Source organism: Lupinus angustifolius, chromosome LG19 (assembly GCF_001865875.1).
Source record: "Lupinus angustifolius cultivar Tanjil chromosome LG19, LupAngTanjil_v1.0, whole genome shotgun sequence".
NCBI lineage: Eukaryota > Viridiplantae > Streptophyta > Magnoliopsida > Fabales > Fabaceae > Lupinus > Lupinus angustifolius.
The window spans coordinates 17,550,995-17,574,806 of record NC_032027.1 but is presented as its reverse complement, the minus strand read 5'-3'; the positions used below and the strand labels follow the sequence as shown (position 1 = coordinate 17,574,806).

The 23,812-nt window shown below is 32.1% G+C and overlaps 3 protein-coding genes across 3 annotated transcripts; 1 reads left to right on the top strand and 2 right to left on the bottom strand.

The window, feature by feature from the left end:
* LOC109334535 (gamma-glutamyl peptidase 5-like) lies at nucleotides 1,323-5,043 on the top strand. Its single transcript, XM_019570360.1, has 4 exons — nucleotides 1,323-1,692; nucleotides 4,196-4,351; nucleotides 4,465-4,632; nucleotides 4,759-5,043. Exons 1-4 carry the CDS (start codon nucleotides 1,381-1,383, stop codon nucleotides 4,858-4,860), a joined length of 738 nt encoding a protein of 245 aa, XP_019425905.1. The 5' UTR covers nucleotides 1,323-1,380; the 3' UTR covers nucleotides 4,861-5,043.
* LOC109334534 (dynamin-related protein 3A-like) lies at nucleotides 5,129-13,990 on the bottom strand. Its single transcript, XM_019570359.1, has 20 exons — nucleotides 13,584-13,990; nucleotides 11,324-11,606; nucleotides 11,206-11,234; nucleotides 11,000-11,101; nucleotides 10,722-10,790; nucleotides 10,581-10,640; nucleotides 9,901-10,014; nucleotides 9,679-9,727; nucleotides 9,416-9,525; nucleotides 8,635-8,727; nucleotides 8,384-8,476; nucleotides 8,164-8,301; nucleotides 7,594-7,707; nucleotides 7,404-7,499; nucleotides 7,231-7,273; nucleotides 6,917-7,065; nucleotides 6,680-6,826; nucleotides 6,204-6,256; nucleotides 5,998-6,097; nucleotides 5,129-5,776 (listed from the first exon to the last, which is right to left on the bottom strand). Exons 1-20 carry the CDS (start codon nucleotides 13,947-13,949, stop codon nucleotides 5,516-5,518), a joined length of 2,469 nt encoding a protein of 822 aa, XP_019425904.1. The 5' UTR covers nucleotides 13,950-13,990; the 3' UTR covers nucleotides 5,129-5,515.
* On the bottom strand, nucleotides 16,986-21,542 carry LOC109334034 (dynamin-related protein 3A-like). The gene is made up of 9 exons (XM_019569607.1): nucleotides 21,130-21,542; nucleotides 18,870-19,152; nucleotides 18,752-18,780; nucleotides 18,546-18,647; nucleotides 18,268-18,336; nucleotides 18,127-18,186; nucleotides 17,447-17,560; nucleotides 17,225-17,273; nucleotides 16,986-17,071 (listed from the first exon to the last, which is right to left on the bottom strand). The coding sequence occupies exons 1-9, from the start codon at nucleotides 21,493-21,495 to the stop codon at nucleotides 16,986-16,988; spliced, it is 1,158 nt and encodes a 385-aa protein (XP_019425152.1). The 5' UTR covers nucleotides 21,496-21,542.

The following is a 23,812-nucleotide window of genomic DNA, read 5'->3' as shown; positions in this document are numbered from 1 at the left end:
GAAATTAGATAAATGATAAAGTCTACTTAAGGACAAAAGTGAAAAGTAGAAAATTTGTGTAATTTACTTGGAAATATGAACAATTATAAAATAAGTCGTAAGACTCATTTAAGGACGATAAATAAGTTGATGCTTTAAAGTCAGTGGTGCAATTGCATATATGGTGCTACAATTAAGGACATTAGTCATTGGTTTCATTTTTATAAGGACAGAATAAAAACTAATACTATCCACAATCATGACCAAGTGAGTTGTTATTGTTGCAATGTGAGATGTGAAGTTGTATCATGTTATCTTATTCTAATTTTAAAACATTGTTTCTTAGTCAAGATTATTTTTAATATGATCATATTTGTGTAATCGTTGTTAATGAAGGTTGAGTGCGATAATTATCTACACTCCAAAATATTTATTAATACTCATTTTTCTTGCTACATGTTTATTAATACTCCTCCTCCTTCACCAATCAAAATTTTGAATTTATAAAATTATCACACTCATCCATAGAGAATGTAAACATGCACCTAAAGTTAAAAGCAGCACTAACATCAACTTAATTTATTATAATAAATTTCATTGGATTAAAAAATACCAATTTACTCACACAACACAAGCGATTCTCTCATAAGTTAACTCTAATATATTAGAAAAGCACTTTTGGATGAAACCATGGGTCGCTTACTCCTTTTAATTTTAACAAGAGAAAAAGATACCTCTATTATGACAATGATTCTATGTCTTAAGATAATTTCGTCCTCATGTATCTATTTAGCCAATCAAATTACATAAAATAATGTGCAAATATTAATTCATATTATTATAATATTTTTTTTAATTAAGTTCAAATTTTTAATTGAATGGGGACAACAAGTGGGACAAGAACGGAGACAAGTGATCCTCATCTATGTACTAAAGTTATACAAATTTTTTACACTATCATTACATCATTTATGATTCATTTTCAAATATTATTAACTCCTAAATAAAAATAATACAAATAAATAATAAATTATATCGCAAATACATTGATATTATACTATTTTATTAATGAGTGTAAAATATATATATTGACAGTGCAAAGATTTGTACGCATGCACTTCATCATCCACCGTTCATTTGGATTACATTTTCTAAAAAGTCAACAATAACAAAAAATCAATGGATTGATACAACGACAATATATAAAACTTATACACTATAAGTACATATATATATTTTTCTCTTTGTTAATAATGCACTTTAACATAAGGTAAACCTCGTAGTTAACATAAATAACATGTCCACATTTATATCCTAACATTAAGTTAACTCATTCACGTGTTTCCACCACTTTCTCTCTCTAAAATCCTAGAGAGAGAAAACAAGAAGAAGAAGAAGAAGATGGGAAGTGAGAAGAGGTATGTAGTATTAATGTGTGGAGAGGATACAGATTACGTGAGGAAGAAGCACGGAGGGTATTTTGGGGTATTTGTAAGAATGCTGGCGGAGGAAGGTGAGAGATGGGAGGTGTACACGGTGGCGCGTGGTGAGTTTCCAGAAGAAGACAAGTTAAGTGATTATGAAGGCTTTGTTATAACTGGAAGTTGCAATGATGCATATGGAAATGATCCTTGGATTCATCAACTTATCAATCTCATTATCAAATTGAATTCAATCAATAAGAAATTACTTGGCATTTGTTTTGGTCACCAGGTAAGTTATAATCAAACTCGTGTCGAAAGTTTTAAGGATAAAAATATCATTATCAAATATTACTTATTTCTCTCGTGTTGGAGGGGTTAAGATTCTCTCGAAGAGACGAATGCTTTAGAAAAATAAAGAGAAATACAATACATCTATTCATTTGGTTACAACGAAATTACATTTTTATTATTATTAAACAATATATACTTGTATTTCCATTAATACATCATGGGTACACTTTGATGATATATATTTTGATGTTTGTGCATTTTTGTTTCAATGTAGTTTTAGTTCCTCTAATTTTTTCATTAGTTACAAGTACTTTTACTTTCATATTTCATTGTAATTGGGCACTATATATATATATATTAATTAGTCTCTTGTCCAAATCAATTCTTGTAAATTTTGAAAATAGGGAAACTTTATTATTTTTATATGGAGATTTTTGGTTGAGAAATTGGGATTTTAGATTCTTTGACTTCCTTTTTTTATAAATTTGATGACTTTGTGTCATATTTATAAAAAATGATTTTGTGATGAAACATGTTGTCCACCTCCTAAGCATGCTTTTGTATGGTATGCATACAAGTATATAAAAAGTAAAAGGAAAAAATATATACTTTTAAATATGTAATATAATAATATTTTTATCTTATAAAAAATAATAGATGATTTCTTCTATATTTGAAATGATTCTTTTCCATTTTTTGTTGTAAAATCTAAGGATGGAAATTTGAACTACATAGACACTACATTTATACAAGCCATTCAACAACCACATTATATTCCTCAATTTTGCTATTTTCATTCCATTTAGATGTGCATGTGTAAAAAGAGAATAAAATATCTTGAGATAATTTATCTCTTCCAGCCAGTAAAAATATGGCATGTGTACTGTTTTGACACATATCAAGATTTAGAGGTTGTAGAAGATAATTTATCTCCTTATACCAAGAAATATTTTATAGGGATAAAAATGAAAAAATGTTGTATGTAATATACTTAATACAACAATAAAATTTTGTTTCAAAATATATGTACACTTATAATTTCAAAATAGTATTAAATTATTATTATTTTCAAAAATACCCTTATAGAAGAGTAAATAATATAAAGTTTAAATGGTAAAATAGACTCTAAATATTACTTTTCTGAATTTTAATAACATTAATTCTTCTCTTTTGAATTTTTTTTGTACTACTAAGAGTATCTTCACCCTAAGGGTTAGTTTGTGAGTTGAATTTGGATTTTAGAGGAGAAGGAAAGGGAAGACTTGGGCCATGAAATATATTTGTGAGATGACTTCCAAACCTTCTTTTTTCCTTCATTCCCCTCCAAAATACAACTCTCAAACTAACCTTAAGGATAAGGAACTAACCCATTTCGAGACTGTGTGATTATTCCTCATAACAAGTGTCACTTACAGTAATCGTACCGTTAAACTTTTGGTCATCTTGAGATCTAGCGGGATTTTATATCACTAGACGTTTGTTGGTCTTCTCTTTTGAGTTTGAAAGAGAGGTAGGATATCTTATATCTTATGTTTACATTTTATGATACATTATTTACAGCTTAATGGTCCCCCATGGGTCTCTTTCATCTAATATCTGACATTTTCACGTGTTGAAATTTGATGAATGACATTGAGATTCTTTTTTGAAATTAATGAAACGTTATATGTACATGTTATAATTTAATTTTCTGCATGTCCTTTATTAGGGTACTGATTAATTGTAGGTACTTACCCTCAATGGATTTGTTTTTTTCTGCTGTTTGGCTTTTTAATTTGATGCCATCTACCATTATTTTCAGCTTCTTCTGCTTATTTTGTTTATATTCCTAGTTCAATATCTATATGTTATTAGTATAAAAAGTTTAAACTTTTTTTAAATCAATGATTGTTAACGTATAAATGATATAATAAAAGTGTATAAGACATTAAAGTGGTGTAAATGTTAAATATTTAATTTAGTTCCTTCTTTTGGATAATGTTTATTATTGGTAACATGAAATTATTAGTAAAGTGTGATTATATACTTGGTTGTAGATCACGTACCATGTTGGATTTTCACATGCTTCATTCAAGCATCATCTAAAGATTATGGAATCTCATTATTGATATGTCTTTTAATAAATAGGAAGAGACATGTCAGATAATGTTTTGGTCAGTGCAATGGATTAATCAAAAAAGTATAAGATCCAAATGCAAAACTGAACTTACCCCATTTACTCTTTTTAACTTTTTATTATTCCTTCAAAGTTTGCCTTTTATTTTATGCTAAAATTTGTGTTTAATCCCTAAAAACATATAAAATATTGATTTTAGTAACTCACTTTTTCTTCTCTAGTTTTTAGTTGATCATTTTCTTTATAGCTTCTATCGATCATAAATCAACATCATAATTGGTCACATCATTACTTACTATAACACATGATAGTATTTAACCGATTGTTATATATACGAAAATGCTATGAATCCTAACGAGAATGTGAATGATGTTTGTTCGATCAGATACTTGGTCGTGCATTAGGAGGGAAAGTGAGCCGTTCTCCAAGTGGATGGGACATTGGTGTTAGAACCATAACCTTTTCATCATCCTCACTTTTACCATTCTCATCTCTCAAACTCCCATCTAATCTTTCCATTATTGAATGCCACCGTGATGAGGTAGTAGCTCTCTACTTATACTATGTTTGTATAGTATAATCTTAAACATGTTTGGTTATTTATACAATGATGTATGTATATTTATGTGATGATTTACAATTTGATGAAAATAGATAAGAGAGTTACCTTCAAAAGCAGAAGTGATAGCATGGTCAGAGAAAACTGGAATAGAGATGTTTAGATATGGAGATCATATAATGGGGATTCAAGGCCACCCTGAATACACCAAAGACATTCTTTTACACCTCATTGATCGTCTTACTCAACGCAACTTCATCATTGTATATATCTTCATCTTCTTCATTATTACATGTTATTTATCATTGATTTTGAACTAATAAGATTCCCATTCATGCATATTCTGTGGTTTGTAGTTATTGATTATTAAGGATGTTTTGGTATTTCAGGAAAGTTTTGCTGTGGAGACAAAGTTAAAGTCTAGAATGTGGGAGCCAGATAAAGAAGCATGGCAAAGACTTTGCACCAGTTTTCTTAAAGGTCGATTATGACAATATAACAAGAGATATTCTTGAATGAATTTGTCATGTGAAAGTAGAAGACAAGTGTAGGGAACTAAATGTTTGTATGTGTTAGTTATGTTTGCATGAATTGAAACAGAATTATCTAATTAAGACAAGTTATGCCTACTCTTTTCTTATTAACTACGGAGTCTGATTCAATTTCCATGTGCATTTCCCATAGCTACTTCAAGAAACATCATATGTGCAATCCCATAGCCAATGTTGAATATGCGATTAATCGCGATTTAAAGTACTATTTTCAAGGGATGAACTCTTTAAAACAATTGCAATCTGAATCAAAAGGGAAATCCCTACATCTTATCCGATTTTGAAAAAGTAAGGTCATGTAAATCGATGTTTAGAAACATGATTCCCAAGAATGTGAGAACATCTTGCTCCTATTATTCTTTCTGAAGTCTTGTAATCAATGCCAAATTGCCAATACTGTGAGAACAAAAGTGAACTAATAATGTAAAGGAAAGAATTGACCAACATTGAACTCCATTGTAGTAAGGCAATAGTAATTTCATGCAGTCTAGCTCCAGGAGGCAGAATTCCAAATCCCAAAATTTGCGGCGCAATCAAATGAATAAAATGCCTTTGGCTTGAACTACTTGGACAAACGAGCTCGTTCAGCTACAGCTCATACATCAACCATGGGATAAAACTGGCCATTTCCATTGGAATCCGAATTGGCGTGCAATGGTGATTGAAGCTCCCCAGAATGGGAAGACCTTTTCGACTTAAGGTTCTTAGGAGAAGCTCCATAGTAGTCTCCAGAACTGCTGCTACTAGAATACATCGATGAAGTTGGTAATCCATGAATTTTCGGCAAACCATTTGCTTCATGCAAACTGGATCCTCTTTCAACTGATTCAGCTTCAAGAGGCAGCTCCTCCAAGTCCTATCAAAACAAATTTCAGTCATCAGATAGTGACAATACATCGTTAAGTGTTGTAGGGTAGTAAAGCTATGCTTTTTGGGTCAAGCTAGAGTAACCAACTTGTCACACAGAATCAAGTAGAACAAAACTTGTCATAACTAGAATCAAGAAGAACCAAACGTTCCATGTAAATTAACAGAATTTGGTAAAATATTGCTGATTAAAGTATTAGGACTACCCACCTTAAAAGCCTGCTGATAAGCTCGAAGCAGTTCTCGACAACGCTTTCTTTTCATGGCTACTTCATCAGGTTCTTGCAACATCTCTTCAAAAAGATTGTCCCTGGTTTGAATATACAGCATAAAAAGCACAATCAGCAAGCAAGGACAGAGAAAACTTTATATATACATCAGAATGAATTAGCAGGCGCATAACCGACATATGTTACCTGTATAGCTTTTTAATGAACACATTGTGAAGCTCTCTCTTGGTGTTGTTTACCTGATAAGACACAGTAAAAGACAGTTGTCAGGATCTCTGCAACACAAACAGGAAATCATGTAATATCAACACAACAACTGCAAATAATGGTCAAATATTATGAATGTTAAACATTTTTTTGGATAAGCTGAATGTTAAACATTTTTTTGGATAAGCTGAATGTTAACAAAATAACTACCATCACCACCACCCAAAAAAACTCCTAAATGGTCAACTACAGAGTTCATGAACCTAAATTTATTGAGATAAATTGCATACTCATAACACTTTTAATCATGAAACAGAATAAAGCTGCCTACGAACTGAGTATGAAAGTGGAAATTATTATTCTGCATGCTGCACAACACAACATTGGAATTGACAACAGGAGACTACTTGTTTTAGATTTAGAATACTTAATCTCAAAAGAAGGATATGAAGTACCAAGAAGTGCATAATTGCTTTCGGGACAAAATCCTCAACATTTTTCCTGACAATGTCATAGTATGATTTCAAAAGCAACTTTGTTGCTGTAATTTCAATAGTTTCCGTCTCTGAATTGGTGTCAGATGGCCTCAAGATAGCTGGTGGCTACAAAAATCAAAGCACAATAAGAAAATGTATACTTGAGGAATATATTGATCAAGCTGGTGATTAAAGAAATGTGTCAATCATATATACCTCTCTCAAATGGATCATAGAGAATGAGTGCTCCACATTGTGAACTGCTTCAGTATGTGGCTTATTAGCTATATTCTCCTTCACAGACACACGGCTATCACCTCGACTAAAAATGGATGAGATACCCCAGCTTGATCCACCAGTGTTTCCTGGAAAAATTTCATGCACTAAAAATTGTAAGTATCTTAAAATAATAATATACATCAAAAGCGCATGATTAAGGACTGGACAACCAAAAGAAAAGCATGAAAGCAAATATGTAATAGAAATAATGTAATCACAAACTCAAACATTAAATATAAGAAACAAATTACCAGAGGGTACACCTTTCTCAACATCTGATGCAGCACGGACACCCTGTTTTTTATTTATGTCATCAGAATTGAAGTGATAACGAGATACTAATTTAGTAGCCCTTATATTGATTCTCATTAACTAAAATATAAAAAGAAAGTTCTGGTTAATCAAGCAGAAGACAATTACGAACCGGATCAGCAACTCCTCCATTGGCTTGTCTTGCAAGAATAGCCCCAGACTTCACATTTCTTTCAGAAGCTGACCCCTTATCAGATTCTAGAGCATCCTATAGGACATTAATAAGAAAATTTTAGAACAAAAAAAAAACGCTGGCATAAAACATAGGGTATATTTGGAATTAAAGCCCATAATATGTATACCTTAGCCCTGGAAGCTGTCAAAGCAATCCTAGAAGACTTGGTCTGTTGCACTGCAACTTCCAATGCCTTACTTCCCCCAATAAAATTTGGGTGAGAAGTGTTAATGTAGTCCATCTGAAAATTTGGGTAGTTTAAAAAATAAATAAATGATGTCTGTGGAAGTAAATTGAATATTCATTCTGATAAACACATGTTTTATGAGAGAACACATGTTTTAACACAGTAAATCAAGCCATTTTGACCTACTGAACAAGCATTAGGTAAAACTCATTTCAGTTTTGATGAAATTTCAGAAACCCAACGCCATGAAGGAGTTGGGATCAATACAAATGAGACAGGTCAACTGGTCAGGACTGCATGACTACAGTTGATCCCAAACTACAAGGAGAAAGTTTTATCAGTTTCAGGTGATCAATTTCATTTCTATTTTGATTATTTTTTTAGTCAAATGAAGTTTTGGCCTAACCTATTGAATTTTAATAAACTGTTATTCACATGATGATTGCAGTAAAAGGTAGAGGATGGAGCAATTGTAAATTTATACTTCAAACAAGTTAAATTTCAGCAAACCTCCATTTCTATGATGTGCGCAATCATGTTCTCTGAGGGTTCAAGACCTTCTCGTAAAAAGTTCCCTATAACTTCATCCATGCGCTTTCGCAAGAAAGGGAATCGCTGCAATTCAGTTGCCATACATCGATGGCTGATCTGAAGATAAGGAATTTTGTTTAGGCACATACTTGATAATGCAAAACAGCAGAGATGCCAAGCCTTAAAGCACTGCACTTACCTTCACTAACTCATCAAATATAAACCTGGCACACTGAAGACTTGGATCCAATAAACGAGATATTTGCCTTCGCACGAGGAGTTCAAACGGCACCTGGTTACATGGAAGTAGGAAATTTTCTTTTACATATTTTGGTAAGACTGTCACTATGATTCACAATTTTTTTAAAATAATTTACAAAACCAACTGAGAAAATTTCAATATATAATTTATATCTTCTTTTTTTAAGAAAAGAGGCAGACAAGACCTACTTCTGGAACAAACAAAGCTGATTTAGGCCCACTTGCATTCTGTATGGCAGTACGTATGTCATCTTCAGTCAAGTCTTCACATGGATCCACCTCCTTCAAGATAGCATTAAGGTACAGAATAAGTCTCAAAGGAACTAGTTCTGATAAAATGAACAGAAGCAACACAGGTCCTCTAGGATCTGTGGTGTCAAATACTTGCTTTTCCTATCGCCTAAAAGTCTACACCGTATAAATTTGCTAATAATAAAATTAATTTGTTTCCTTTCCCTAGAAATACTTTGAATTTTAATCTGTATAATCTATATTATTTATTTCCATTGTTAAAACTGACCTCACCTAGTGAAATTAAGGTTTGGTTGTTGTTACTTTAATTGTTAAGAAAATCATACATAAGAACAGTGATATTTGATAGTACAATTTATTTAATAATGTTTGAGTAATATTAAATAATATGAATAATAACCAACAAGGATTAGGTTCAGTGGTGTAAGGCCAAGGTTCAATCTCTGGAAGCGACACTTGTTGGGAGAGGGTAACCACATGTCCCGAAAGGAATTAGTTCCTTACCCATAAGGCACCCTTGGCTAACACCAAAAAAATATAATAATAAAAAGTAAATGGGTGATTAGATCCATGAAATGTGATAAAGGGAGAGGAATAATATAGTTCATCCTTGGTTGATTTATTTTAACCTGCTTTATTTTCCATCTCTTATTTAAGCATCGCATAAGAGTAGATATCTTTTCTATTTACAACCATACAGAAATCCAGAAGTGTATACCTCCAAACTCCTCACAAAGATGGATTGAAAAATATAATGGATTCGTGCACCGCCAGATAACTCAGATGTAGACATCTCCTCATTCTTTCCCTCAACCATGGAGGAAAATGCTGTTAGAAAGAAAATGAAGATATCACTTATTGAATTAGAAAATGTAATTAGGTAGAGTAATACTTCATAAATACAAAAAGAAAGAAAATATGAGCTTTCAAATGGAAGGATGAAAAGGAGATAAGAAACCAGATAGTAGGGATGTTAGGTACCTTCAGAATATTTTGAAAGGATATTCAGGAGAAGAGCACCCTGACCAGCCTATTGGAGATGAACAATTATATATAAAATAAGGCAAAAAACCAGCCAAAAGTAGAAAAAAGGTGCTTTTTAATTACAACAAGATGTGTTATACAGCATATATAACTATTTAAATATTAAACAAGTCATAGGGGCATATCAAGATTCAAGACACATCCAATATTAACACATGCCTTGGATTCAGTGATTTCTCCATAGCTAGCATGTTCCTTCGCAACAGTGACTAGTGAAGTGCTTATACGTGCTCTCAGCCCTGGTAGCACAGCCTTGATATGTTGTGCTAGAATCTACAAATTGATGGACAGGCAAATGTACACATTACAGCATGTATCGCTCCAAAAATTGCAACTTAAAAGAATTTGCACTGGTTTAACTTTTTATGCAATTTGTAAGAATTTAGTTCATTTTACTGTATACATCAAGAATCATCTAACAATTTTCCATTTCCAATGATGACAAAGCATAAATTTAGTCTGGGAAAGTTATAACTTGGTCATAATCTCTTCAAACTCACCCCAAGCAACAAATAAATCATGATATAAAGTTCATTTTGAAGCACCCAAAAAAAAGTTGGTTATTCCAACTCTCCTTCCTCTCCCTTTTCAAAGGATGATGCAGCTGATTAAAATAAATTTCCAAAACCACCACAAGATCAGTATTGATGATGGAACAAGTACATTTCTTTTAAGCCAACCTCCTATAGTCAATAGATATTTTAAATCAAGCCAAGCAGGAAGTCTTTGCATGCTTGCCACACAGAATATTAAAATTGAGGCAGCTGCCAGCATTTTAAAAAGTAAAATACATAGGTAAAGACAAATTGTGTTCTCAACATTGGAGTTGAAGACTATACCTTGTTCAACCTCTTTGCCAGTTGAGGAACACCACAACTATCTGCTACACCACTGTATACCTAACATGAATAGCATAAATGGATTTAAAACAGTATGTAAAAGTAAGAAGGCTTAAATATAAGGCAGAGGAACTTCCTTACAGGACGACTGCGGAAAAATTTCTCTTCACTAACAAGAGCATCCTTTATACTCCGATTCATTTGAATGTCCTAATTTAATGAGACAACAGACAAACCAATTTTCAGTATCACACATTGACCTGCATCCTAATGAAGCAAATTACATGTGCATGTTTACTCACAAAGTTCTCTTTATGAACAGTACATGTACCGATAACAAGTTTAACAAAATATCAAATTGAAAACGTGCAAAGGAATAGTCAAATGCTGCCTTCACCACAGAAGGATAACATCATTACCTCCTGACTTCGATTTACAACGCCAACATAACCAAGTCGGAGGGGAATAACTTTTCCTTGTAACAGATTCCGGGCATCAGTACCTCTGTCCATGATATCCAACTGCATTTCAAATAATACATGCCTATCATTGTCAAACGCTGCAATAGCATAACACATTTCACAAATACACAGACAAGTGAGAATATTAGAAGAGTATACTGAACCTTTGTGATTACACCAATTGTTCTATTACCTGCAACAGAGATATAAACATTTAAAAACATATCAAAGAGATGTGAAAAGATTAAAGTTTTAGGTATATGGAATGGAAGCAAAAGCCACCATCAGGATCGGCAATTCCTGCCATCTGAAGAGCGTCTGAATTGGCCAAATCTGAATTTGCTGGTGTAACAGCAAGAATGAGACAGGTTGGAGTTTTGATATATGACATGATCATTGTTCTAATCCGGGCTTCAATGTCAGAAGGTTGATCACCAACTGGAACCTTCGTTAAGCCTGGGAGATCTACAAGTGTGATATCAAGAACATTGGGCGAAAAAATCTTCAGTCGAATCTGCTTGTCAGAGACACCTTTGTTCTCTCCTACTTCCCTATCAGTTTCAGCCTACAAAAAGAGGATAAAGATATTACAAGTCCACGGTGGGATATTAAAGAAAAGGAAATAAACTAATAACTTTATAATGTATTATTACCGCATCACACCGCAATTGCGGTGTGACACTGAATCACAATGATGTGACCGCAACGGACCGCAACGTAACTGCATCGGCTGCATCAATATCAAAAATATTTTTTTACTCACAATATAATTCACACCGCAACAGCCACAATCCACATCGCAACGGCCACAATGACCGCAATCGCAGTAACCACAATCGTTATCGCAACCGCAATTTAAAATATTGCTTGTGAAGTATATGTGCTATGCAGATGCGAATAATGGAAATCTCAAAGTCAACTGTTTTTCACGCTTAAAACATGAAAACCAGTTCCAGTGGACTATGGACCTTCAACCAGGACAACAATGACAGGTCAATATCGGGGTGATGTTGATGGTGCATTGAAAACTGTAGTGACAAATGAGAAAACAATACCCCTCAAAGCTCATTCAACTAGTCTACATTTATTTTTAATCTAATTCACTAATCTCAATGGATCAACTCTCCAATAATAATTTGTTCACTATATGGTTGCTCTATGATTGGACTAATGGATGCAATAAACTCCTAAGGTCAACTTCAAATATATGAACATGACCATCGAGGATCACTGCCAAATTGTTTCACCTAAGTTGAGTAAGTTCAACCCGGTTCGGTGATGATTAATTTGGTTGTGTCCCCTTATTGTGAGTGAAGGATAAAGGCAACTACTTCTCTGGATGGAGAAAATAACCGTCATGATTCCTGACCGAAAGTGGTCACCCTCATTTTCACAAAATGGCATTAAGGACTCTTCCTTTTATTCAGACGTAGACAAGTCAAACCAAATGTTACAATAAGGAAAGGAGTGTCCGATAGGATCTAACCCATCAAGATACAAGGTCATGCTTAGCCAAACAAGCATGACATTTGAGATTAAATAATCAAGAGAACTACTGCTCTCCAAGGCTATGACCTGGATGATAACCACTTCATGTCAATCCCCCGGCATTAGAAGAGCCTTCTAATTAACAAACTCATGCTTGTTCCACATCCCTATGGCTAATGGATCAAGGACTAAATATATGCATGTAAATTGTCCCAATGAACAAACTATGTTCTATGAGATTGAACTTGAGACAAAAAAACCCTAAACCCCAACTCTTTTTCTTTACTCACTCCTATAGCCTCAAGCCCTCACTAATATTCTCCATGTCACTTCTAAAAGTCAAAACATAAAAATTACGCACCACACTCCTCAGCGACAGTAAACCATAACGTGGAATGCTAAGTGTGTGTTTGGGTAAGATAAAGATATTTTGAAATTTCAGTGAATCCAAAATGAAAAGGAATTAAATTGCATCAATTTATTCCCCTATATTTCGAAAATTACTTTTTATTTCTAATTATATGCTTGACACTTTGTCCAAAACATGTAATATTCCGCTCTTCAGCACTCTCATATCTCCTTGCTGGCATTCATCACTCAAGCTAGTAATCAAAACAAAGAGGTATTCAGTTGTTTTGTTACAAGATAACACATCAAAATTGTGTGGGTGAATCGGAACGAGAGTGCTCGCACCTCCTCCTTCCATCACCAGTGTTGGTTCACAGGCCAACTCCAATAGAATATTTGAAATTCCAGGTCTCCATATATCATTTTCAATCCCACATTTTGATATTAAAAACACACTCAGCATAAATACTCCGAAATTTCAAAATTCTTTCATCAAACATCCAAACCAATAATTTTAACTTATATACCATTTTAAAATCACAATCCTCCCTCAAAAAAATTATTCAAACACACGGTACAAGTTTCCTATCTCCACTAACTAAAAATCTCAGCAACTACAAACAATAAAGCAAAAACACCTCTCTACAATTAAACTTCAACAAAACAAAATAAGAAGAGATTATTATACAACGATAAGATATATCACCTCAATTTCCCTACGAATATCAGCGAAATCGAAGAACCTCTTTCCAGGCAAATGAAGGAACTCGCCATACTCATCTTCAGAGCCATCGCTCTTCCTCTTTGTTTGAACCAGCTGGAGAACGAGAGGGCGGCGCGTGCAAATATCATTTCCGCGAGGGAGAAAGTCACGGCCGACAAGAGCTTCGAGGACGCTGGATTTACCACTGCTCTGGCTGCCGACGACGGCGACCTGAGGGAGGTCGATGGTGGAGTGACTACCGAGACGGGAGAAGATGTCCTGAAGACGGTTAACGAGGGAGATGACGGAGGAACCGAGAGGAGAAGTGGAAGAAGACGGTGGTGGAAGTGTAACTGCCTCCTCCGCCATTGATTGAATATTTGATGGTTTGAAAAGAAAGAAAGAACCCTCATTTGAGTCATTTCAATTACTATAAACCTTTTCTTCTTTCTTACTGCGCAGTAATTTCGTAATACAAAATTTTTACTGTAACTATAGTTAAATTAAAAACAAGTTTACCTAACAATTTAATGCAAATTATGCAATATTAGTAGGGAATAATATATCTTCTCATATCAGGAATATAATTTATCTTCTTTGACCAGTAAAAGTATAGTATGTGTATCATTTTGTTTAGTTTTAAAAATATTTTTATAAAACATGACATTTGTCATGATTTCACTGGCAGAAAGAGATAATTTATCTCTTTATATAAGGATATATTTTATTCTCATATTAACTATGTGATGAAGTCTAAATTATACTAACATCTTTGAAATTACACATACTATTCTTTCATTTTTAAATATATATAAACGACCTCTAATTTATATGTTGAAATGAGAGATAAGTGTAATATTTAATAAAAATTGTGATAAGTCTAATTAAGTTCAATAAAATATTGTATATTATGAAGATAAATCGAAATAGTATACGAGTCAATATATCTTCATTGTTTTTGATTTGTTATAATATAATATAATATAATATAAGAGTAATTTAAACAATATCTCCTTAGAATTACTAATGTATTTTCTAACGAATAAAAATAATGAAGAGATATTGACTCTTATATTATTTAGATTTATCTTCGTAATATAACATATATGTTTAACTTCACTACATTCATTATCATAGAAAGATAGTTAGTATAATATATGAATATAAATAGGGGTAGTTTCTATAAATAATAAAATAAAATAAATAATTTGTATAATTAGCTATTTAAATAAATAAAATAAAAATAGAGATATTTATTGAGTATATGTTGAAAATTATTATGCTTGTGTTGATATATATATGTTGAAAATTATTATGCTTAATATATTAAATTTCGATGAAATGAACCAAACATTGATGAACTGATTTGGATCGATCAATTGTTATGCTTGAAGTTAAAATATTATGCAAAATAATTATATATAATAATCATAGAATTTCTTTTATTTTGAACTCCAAAGGAGGATTAATACACAATGAGCAGAATTTTTTTTCTTCTAACATAACAACTTTGACAACTTAATATTATTGAATAGCTTGATCGATGATGATAAAAAAACTTCATTATAATTGCAAAGTTCATCTTCATCAAAACTGAAAACTTCATCTCACACTTTTACTCTGTCTTAATCACTTTTTGCTACTTTTTTTTAAAGAGGGAGTAATATTTGCTTGTTCAAATTAAAAAGCAAAAAATAAAAATAAATAAGTGAGAATAATATGGGATAGGGGTTAACCAATTATATTTGATTGAGTTCATCAATACACACCCACATTTTATTTGTTTTATATGGTATAACTAATATTAACTAGTTAAAATTTATAAGTTAGGAGATAAAAATTAAAGTTAACAATCTATCTAATTGATATAAACTATATGATAATTTTAGTTTATTATGTATAAGTCATAAGCTACCATAACTAGATTATTAAATATAAATTTATAAGTAACATTAAACTAAGTATCTTTATTAAACACTGACACGATAAATATTTTTTTATCAAATAAACCAAATGACTAACTTAGATAAAATAGCTACGTATAATTGACAATAATTGTCTAAATATAACCTAAAATTTTCTAATAATTAACCTTCAAATTTATTATTTATTCATAGTAGGAATCACAATATGAACCTAGTTGTAGGAGTACTTGCCTGTAATACTCATAATCATTAGGTTTGAGTCCTTATTTTTGGACTCACGTATAGTTGAGACTGAGGATTTTAAAAACCCTATGTTGAACAATTTTGGATCTGGGTAATAGGATACTTAGATTTGTGCATATCCAAACCTGTAATTCCTAATATATATATATATATATATATATGAAGATGAATTTGTTTACACCCAAATAAATGAGTGGGTGAAATAAATGATGAGAGAAAAAGAGAAATCTTAAACAACTTTTAAGTTTCACGCATTTGGTCTGTTGGATTGAAAAAAGTGGATGACTAAAATTGAGCGTAACTTAACTTGAGTATAAACGGATCTCTCCTCTATATTATATATATATACTCTATACTATATATAAAGTCAAAATATGGTGTAACTTCCGTCATGGTGTAATTTCCACTTCCTATTTTGTCCATTTCCATTATTTAATTTTTACAAAAAACCATATAATCCTAATTAACAACTACCAACATATTAATTAACCACACATCTCACCTTAAACTAAACATTATCATAAACGCACAAAAACTATAATATAAAGTGCATTGAATACAACAAATATATTCTAATTACAAAAAATAAATTATATTAAAATTAAATACGTAGTATCAAGCAATATTGAGTGTAACTACCACCCTGAAGTAATTTCCTTTTTCTGTTTTATCCTTAACCTTATTTAATTTCTATAAAAAACCATATATTCCTATGTAACGAGCAAAGACATATTAATCATTCCTCTCACATTAAATTGAACATTATAATAAAGAAAAATTATAATATAAAGTACACCAAACATAAATTATTTATATATTTATTGTCTTATTTTAAATTATGTTTTTTAGTCTAGAATTAAATCACAATTTAAAGTTGTGTACTTATACTTTAATTATATTTTATAATTGTTATTATCATTTTTCTTCTTCTTTTATTGTCTATATTTAAATTACAATTTAAAGTTGTGCACTTACTTTAAATTATGTTTTTCTTCTTCTTGTCATTTAAAATATTTTCTGAATTTATGGGTAGGGCAGATTTACGGAGACAAATCTATGATCCCAAAATGCTCCAATGTGACAGCTCTACCACCCATTAGCATTCATAATTCATAGCAAAAGTGAAATAAAAAATAGAGTTAATTATACCGACACCCTCTGAGTTTTAGTGAAATTACATAAATCACCATCACTTTTTTACATTTACACAAACATCCCCTTAATTTTTATACTTTCATTACACTGACCAACCACCATTGCATGAGGAAATAGCTTTTATACTATATCGTATCTCATTCTTTCCCTCAACCATGGAGGAAAATGCTGTTAGAAAGAAAATGAAGATATCACTTATTGAATTAGAAAATGTAATTAGGTAGAGTAATACTTCATAAATACAAAAAGAAAGAAAATATGAGCTTTCAAATGGAAGGATGAAAAGGAGATAAGAAACCAGATAGTAGGGATGTTAGGTACCTTCAGAATATTTTGAAAGGATATTCAGGAGAAGAGCACCCTGACCAGCCTATTGGAGATGAACAATTATATATAAAATAAGGCAAAAAACCAGCCAAAAGTAGAAAAAAGGTGCTTTTTAATTACAACAAGATGTGTTATACAGCATATATAACTATTTAAATATTAAACAAGTCATAGGGGCATATCAAGATTCAAGACACATCCAATATTAACACATGCCTTGGATTCAGTGATTTCTCCATAGCTAGCATGTTCCTTCGCAACAGTGACTAGTGAAGTGCTTATACGTGCTCTCAGCCCTGGTAGCACAGCCTTGATATGTTGTGCTAGAATCTACAAATTGATGGACAGGCAAATGTACACATTACAGCATGTATCGCTCCAAAAATTGCAACTTAAAAGAATTTGCACTGGTTTAACTTTTTATGCAATTTGTAAGAATTTAGTTCATTTTACTGTATACATCAAGAATCATCTAACAATTTTCCATTTCCAATGATGACAAAGCATAAATTTAGTCTGGGAAAGTTATAACTTGGTCATAATCTCTTCAAACTCACCCCAAGCAACAAATAAATCATGATATAAAGTTCATTTTGAAGCACCCAAAAAAAAGTTGGTTATTCCAACTCTCCTTCCTCTCCCTTTTCAAAGGATGATGCAGCTGATTAAAATAAATTTCCAAAACCACCACAAGATCAGTATTGATGATGGAACAAGTACATTTCTTTTAAGCCAACCTCCTATAGTCAATAGATATTTTAAATCAAGCCAAGCAGGAAGTCTTTGCATGCTTGCCACACAGAATATTAAAATTGAGGCAGCTGCCAGCATTTTAAAAAGTAAAATACATAGGTAAAGACAAATTGTGTTCTCAACATTGGAGTTGAAGACTATACCTTGTTCAACCTCTTTGCCAGTTGAGGAACACCACAACTATCTGCTACACCACTGTATACCTAACATGAATAGCATAAATGGATTTAAAACAGTATGTAAAAGTAAGAAGGCTTAAATATAAGGCAGAGGAACTTCCTTACAGGACGACTGCGGAAAAATTTCTCTTCACTAACAAGAGCATCCTTTATACTCCGATTCATTTGAATGTCCTAATTTAATGAGACAACAGACAAACCAATTTTCAGTATCACACATTGACCTGCATCCTAATGAAGCAAATTACATGTGCATGTTTACTCACAAAGTTCTCTTTATGAACAGTACATGTACCGATAACAAGTTTAACAAAATATCAAATTGAAAACGTGCAAAGGAATAGTCAAATGCTGCCTTCACCACAGAAGGATAACATCATTACCTCCTGACTTCGATTTACAACGCCAACATAACCAAGTCGGAGGGGAATAACTTTTCCTTGTAACAGATTCCGGGCATCAGTACCTCTGTCCATGATATCCAACTGCATTTCAAATAATACATGCCTATCATTGTCAAACGCTGCAATAGCATAACACATTTCACAAATACACAGACAAGTGAGAATATTAGAAGAGTATACTGAACCTTTGTGATTACACCAATTGTTCTATTACCTGCAACAGAGATATAAACATTTAAAAACATATCAAAGAGATGTGAAAAGATTAAAGTTTTAGGTATATGGAATGGAAGCAAAAGCCACCATCAGGATCGGCAATTCCTGCCATCTGAAGAGCGTCTGAATTGGCCAAATCTGAATTTGCTGGTGTAACAGCAAGAATGAGACAGGTTGGAGTTTTGATATATGACATGATCATTGTTCTAATCCGGGCTTCAATGTCAGAAGGTTGATCACCAACTGGAACCTTCGTTAAGCCTGGGAGATCTACAAGTGTGATATCAAGAACATTGGGCGAAAAAATCTTCAGTCGAATCTGCTTGTCAGAGACACCTTTGTTCTCTCCTACTTCCCTATCAGTTTCAGCCTACAAAAAGAGGATAAAGATATTACAAGTCCACGGTGGGATATTAAAGAAAAGGAAATAAACTAATAACTTTATAATGTATTATTACCGCATCACACCGCAATTGCGGTGTGACACTGAATCACAATGATGTGACCGCAACGGACCGCAACGTAACTGCATCGGCTGCATCAATATCAAAAATATTTTTTTACTCACAATATAATTCACACCGCAACAGCCACAATCCACATCGCAACGGCCACAATGACCGCAATCGCAGTAACCACAATCGTTATCGCAACCGCAATTTAAAATATTGCTTGTGAAGTATATGTGCTATGCAGATGCGAATAATGGAAATCTCAAAGTCAACTGTTTTTCACGCTTAAAACATGAAAACCAGTTCCAGTGGACTATGGACCTTCAACCAGGACAACAATGACAGGTCAATATCGGGGTGATGTTGATGGTGCATTGAAAACTGTAGTGACAAATGAGAAAACAATACCCCTCAAAGCTCATTCAACTAGTCTACATTTATTTTTAATCTAATTCACTAATCTCAATGGATCAACTCTCCAATAATAATTTGTTCACTATATGGTTGCTCTATGATTGGACTAATGGATGCAATAAACTCCTAAGGTCAACTTCAAATATATGAACATGACCATCGAGGATCACTGCCAAATTGTTTCACCTAAGTTGAGTAAGTTCAACCCGGTTCGGTGATGATTAATTTGGTTGTGTCCCCTTATTGTGAGTGAAGGATAAAGGCAACTACTTCTCTGGATGGAGAAAATAACCGTCATGATTCCTGACCGAAAGTGGTCACCCTCATTTTCACAAAATGGCATTAAGGACTCTTCCTTTTATTCAGACGTAGACAAGTCAAACCAAATGTTACAATAAGGAAAGGAGTGTCCGATAGGATCTAACCCATCAAGATACAAGGTCATGCTTAGCCAAACAAGCATGACATTTGAGATTAAATAATCAAGAGAACTACTGCTCTCCAAGGCTATGACCTGGATGATAACCACTTCATGTCAATCCCCCGGCATTAGAAGAGCCTTCTAATTAACAAACTCATGCTTGTTCCACATCCCTATGGCTAATGGATCAAGGACTAAATATATGCATGTAAATTGTCCCAATGAACAAACTATGTTCTATGAGATTGAACTTGAGACAAAAAAACCCTAAACCCCAACTCTTTTTCTTTACTCACTCCTATAGCCTCAAGCCCTCACTAATATTCTCCATGTCACTTCTAAAAGTCAAAACATAAAAATTACGCACCACACTCCTCAGCGACAGTAAACCATAACGTGGAATGCTAAGTGTGTGTTTGGGTAAGATAAAGATATTTTGAAATTTCAGTGAATCCAAAATGAAAAGGAATTAAATTGCATCAATTTATTCCCCTATATTTCGAAAATTACTTTTTATTTCTAATTATATGCTTGACACTTTGTCCAAAACATGTAATATTCCGCTCTTCAGCACTCTCATATCTCCTTGCTGGCATTCATCACTCAAGCTAGTAATCAAAACAAAGAGGTATTCAGTTGTTTTGTTACAAGATAACACATCAAAATTGTGTGGGTGAATCGGAACGAGAGTGCTCGCACCTCCTCCTTCCATCACCAGTGTTGGTTCACAGGCCAACTCCAATAGAATATTTGAAATTCCAGGTCTCCATATATCATTTTCAATCCCACATTTTGATATTAAAAACACACTCAGCATAAATACTCCGAAATTTCAAAATTCTTTCATCAAACATCCAAACCAATAATTTTAACTTATATACCATTTTAAAATCACAATCCTCCCTCAAAAAAATTATTCAAACACACGGTACAAGTTTCCTATCTCCACTAACTAAAAATCTCAGCAACTACAAACAATAAAGCAAAAACACCTCTCTACAATTAAACTTCAACAAAACAAAATAAGAAGAGATTATTATACAACGATAAGATATATCACCTCAATTTCCCTACGAATATCAGCGAAATCGAAGAACCTCTTTCCAGGCAAATGAAGGAACTCGCCATACTCATCTTCAGAGCCATCGCTCTTCCTCTTTGTTTGAACCAGCTGGAGAACGAGAGGGCGGCGCGTGCAAATATCATTTCCGCGAGGGAGAAAGTCACGGCCGACAAGAGCTTCGAGGACGCTGGATTTACCACTGCTCTGGCTGCCGACGACGGCGACCTGAGGGAGGTCGATGGTGGAGTGACTACCGAGACGGGAGAAGATGTCCTGAAGACGGTTAACGAGGGAGATGACGGAGGAACCGAGAGGAGAAGTGGAAGAAGACGGTGGTGGAAGTGTAACTGCCTCCTCCGCCATTGATTGAATATTTGATGGTTTGAAAAGAAAGAAAGAACCCTCATTTGAGTCATTTCAATTACTATAAACCTTTTCTTCTTTCTTACTGCGCAGTAATTTCGTAATACAAAATTTTTACTGTAACTATAGTTAAATTAAAAACAAGTTTACCTAACAATTTAATGCAAATTATGCAATATTAGTAGGGAATAATATATCTTCTCATATCAGGAATATAATTTATCTTCTTTGACCAGTAAAAGTATAGTATGTGTATCATTTTGTTTAGTTTTAAAAATATTTTTATAAAACATGACATTTGTCATGATTTCACTGGCAGAAAGAGATAATTTATCTCTTTATATAAGGATATATTTTATTCTCATATTAACTATGTGATGAAGTCTAAATTATACTAACATCTTTGAAATTACACATACTATTCTTTCATTTTTAAATATATATAAACGACCTCTAATTTATATGTTGAAATGAGAGATAAGTGTAATATTTAATAAAAATTGTGATAAGTCTAATTAAGTTCAATAAAATATTGTATATTATGAAGATAAATCGAAATAGTATACGAGTCAATATATCTTCATTGTTTTTGATTTGTTATAATATAATATAATATAATATAAGAGTAATTTAAACAATATCTCCTTAGAATTACTAATGTATTTTCTAACGAATAAAAATAATGAAGAGATATTGACTCTTATATTATTTAGATTTATCTTCGTAATATAACATATATGTTTAACTTCACTACATTCATTATCATAGAAAGATAGTTAGTATAATATATGAATATAAATAGGGGTAGTTTCTATAAATAATAAAATAAAATAAATAATTTGTATAATTAGCTATTTAAATAAATAAAATAAAAATAGAGATATTTATTGAGTATATGTTGAAAATTATTATGCTTGTGTTGATATATATATGTTGAAAATTATTATGCTTAATATATTAAATTTCGATGAAATGAACCAAACATTGATGAACTGATTTGGATCGATCAATTGTTATGCTTGAAGTTAAAATATTATGCAAAATAATTATATATAATAATCATAGAATTTCTTTTATTTTGAACTCCAAAGGAGGATTAATACACAATGAGCAGAATTTTTTTTCTTCTAACATAACAACTTTGACAACTTAATATTATTGAATAGCTTGATCGATGATGATAAAAAAACTTCATTATAATTGCAAAGTTCATCTTCATCAAAACTGAAAACTTCATCTCACACTTTTACTCTGTCTTAATCACTTTTTGCTACTTTTTTTTAAAGAGGGAGTAATATTTGCTTGTTCAAATTAAAAAGCAAAAAATAAAAATAAATAAGTGAGAATAATATGGGATAGGGGTTAACCAATTATATTTGATTGAGTTCATCAATACACACCCACATTTTATTTGTTTTATATGGTATAACTAATATTAACTAGTTAAAATTTATAAGTTAGGAGATAAAAATTAAAGTTAACAATCTATCTAATTGATATAAACTATATGATAATTTTAGTTTATTATGTATAAGTCATAAGCTACCATAACTAGATTATTAAATATAAATTTATAAGTAACATTAAACTAAGTATCTTTATTAAACACTGACACGATAAATATTTTTTTATCAAATAAACCAAATGACTAACTTAGATAAAATAGCTACGTATAATTGACAATAATTGTCTAAATATAACCTAAAATTTTCTAATAATTAACCTTCAAATTTATTATTTATTCATAGTAGGAATCACAATATGAACCTAGTTGTAGGAGTACTTGCCTGTAATACTCATAATCATTAGGTTTGAGTCCTTATTTTTGGACTCACGTATAGTTGAGACTGAGGATTTTAAAAACCCTATGTTGAACAATTTTGGATCTGGGTAATAGGATACTTAGATTTGTGCATATCCAAACCTGTAATTCCTAATATATATATATATATATATATATGAAGATGAATTTGTTTACACCCAAATAAATGAGTGGGTGAAATAAATGATGAGAGAAAAAGAGAAATCTTAAACAACTTTTAAGTTTCACGCATTTGGTCTGTTGGATTGAAAAAAGTGGATGACTAAAATTGAGCGTAACTTAACTTGAGTATAAACGGATCTCTCCTCTATATTATATATATATACTCTATACTATATATAAAGTCAAAATATGGTGTAACTTCCGTCATGGTGTAATTTCCACTTCCTATTTTGTCCATTTCCATTATTTAATTTTTACAAAAAACCATATAATCCTAATTAACAACTACCAACATATTAATTAACCACACATCTCACCTTAAACTAAACATTA

Bases quoted from the DNA above. Each gene is read 5' to 3' on its own strand.
- LOC109334535 (XM_019570360.1), top strand. From the start codon at position 1,381: ATGGGAAGTGAGAAGAGGTATGTAGTATTAATGTGTGGAGAGGATACA. The intron at 4,352-4,464 runs GTAGTAGCTCTC...TGATGAAAATAG, and splicing joins TTGAATGCCACCGTGATGAG to ATAAGAGAGTTACCTTCAAA. The intron at 4,633-4,758 runs GTATATATCTTC...TTGGTATTTCAG, and splicing joins CTCAACGCAACTTCATCATT to GAAAGTTTTGCTGTGGAGAC.
- LOC109334534 (XM_019570359.1), bottom strand. From the start codon at position 13,949: ATGGCGGAGGAGGCAGTTACACTTCCACCACCGTCTTCTTCCACTTCT. The intron at 11,102-11,205 runs GTTCAGTATACT...TTTGAAATGCAG, and splicing joins CAATTGGTGTAATCACAAAG to TTGGATATCATGGACAGAGG. The intron at 6,098-6,203 runs GTAACATATGTC...TATTCAAACCAG, and splicing joins TTCATTAAAAAGCTATACAG to GGACAATCTTTTTGAAGAGA.
- LOC109334034 (XM_019569607.1), bottom strand. From the start codon at position 21,495: ATGGCGGAGGAGGCAGTTACACTTCCACCACCGTCTTCTTCCACTTCT. The intron at 18,337-18,545 runs GTAATGATGTTA...TCATTAAATTAG, and splicing joins TTGTAAATCGAAGTCAGGAG to GACATTCAAATGAATCGGAG. The intron at 17,274-17,446 runs GCATGTGTTAAT...CATCTCCAATAG, and splicing joins GAGAAATCACTGAATCCAAG to GCTGGTCAGGGTGCTCTTCT.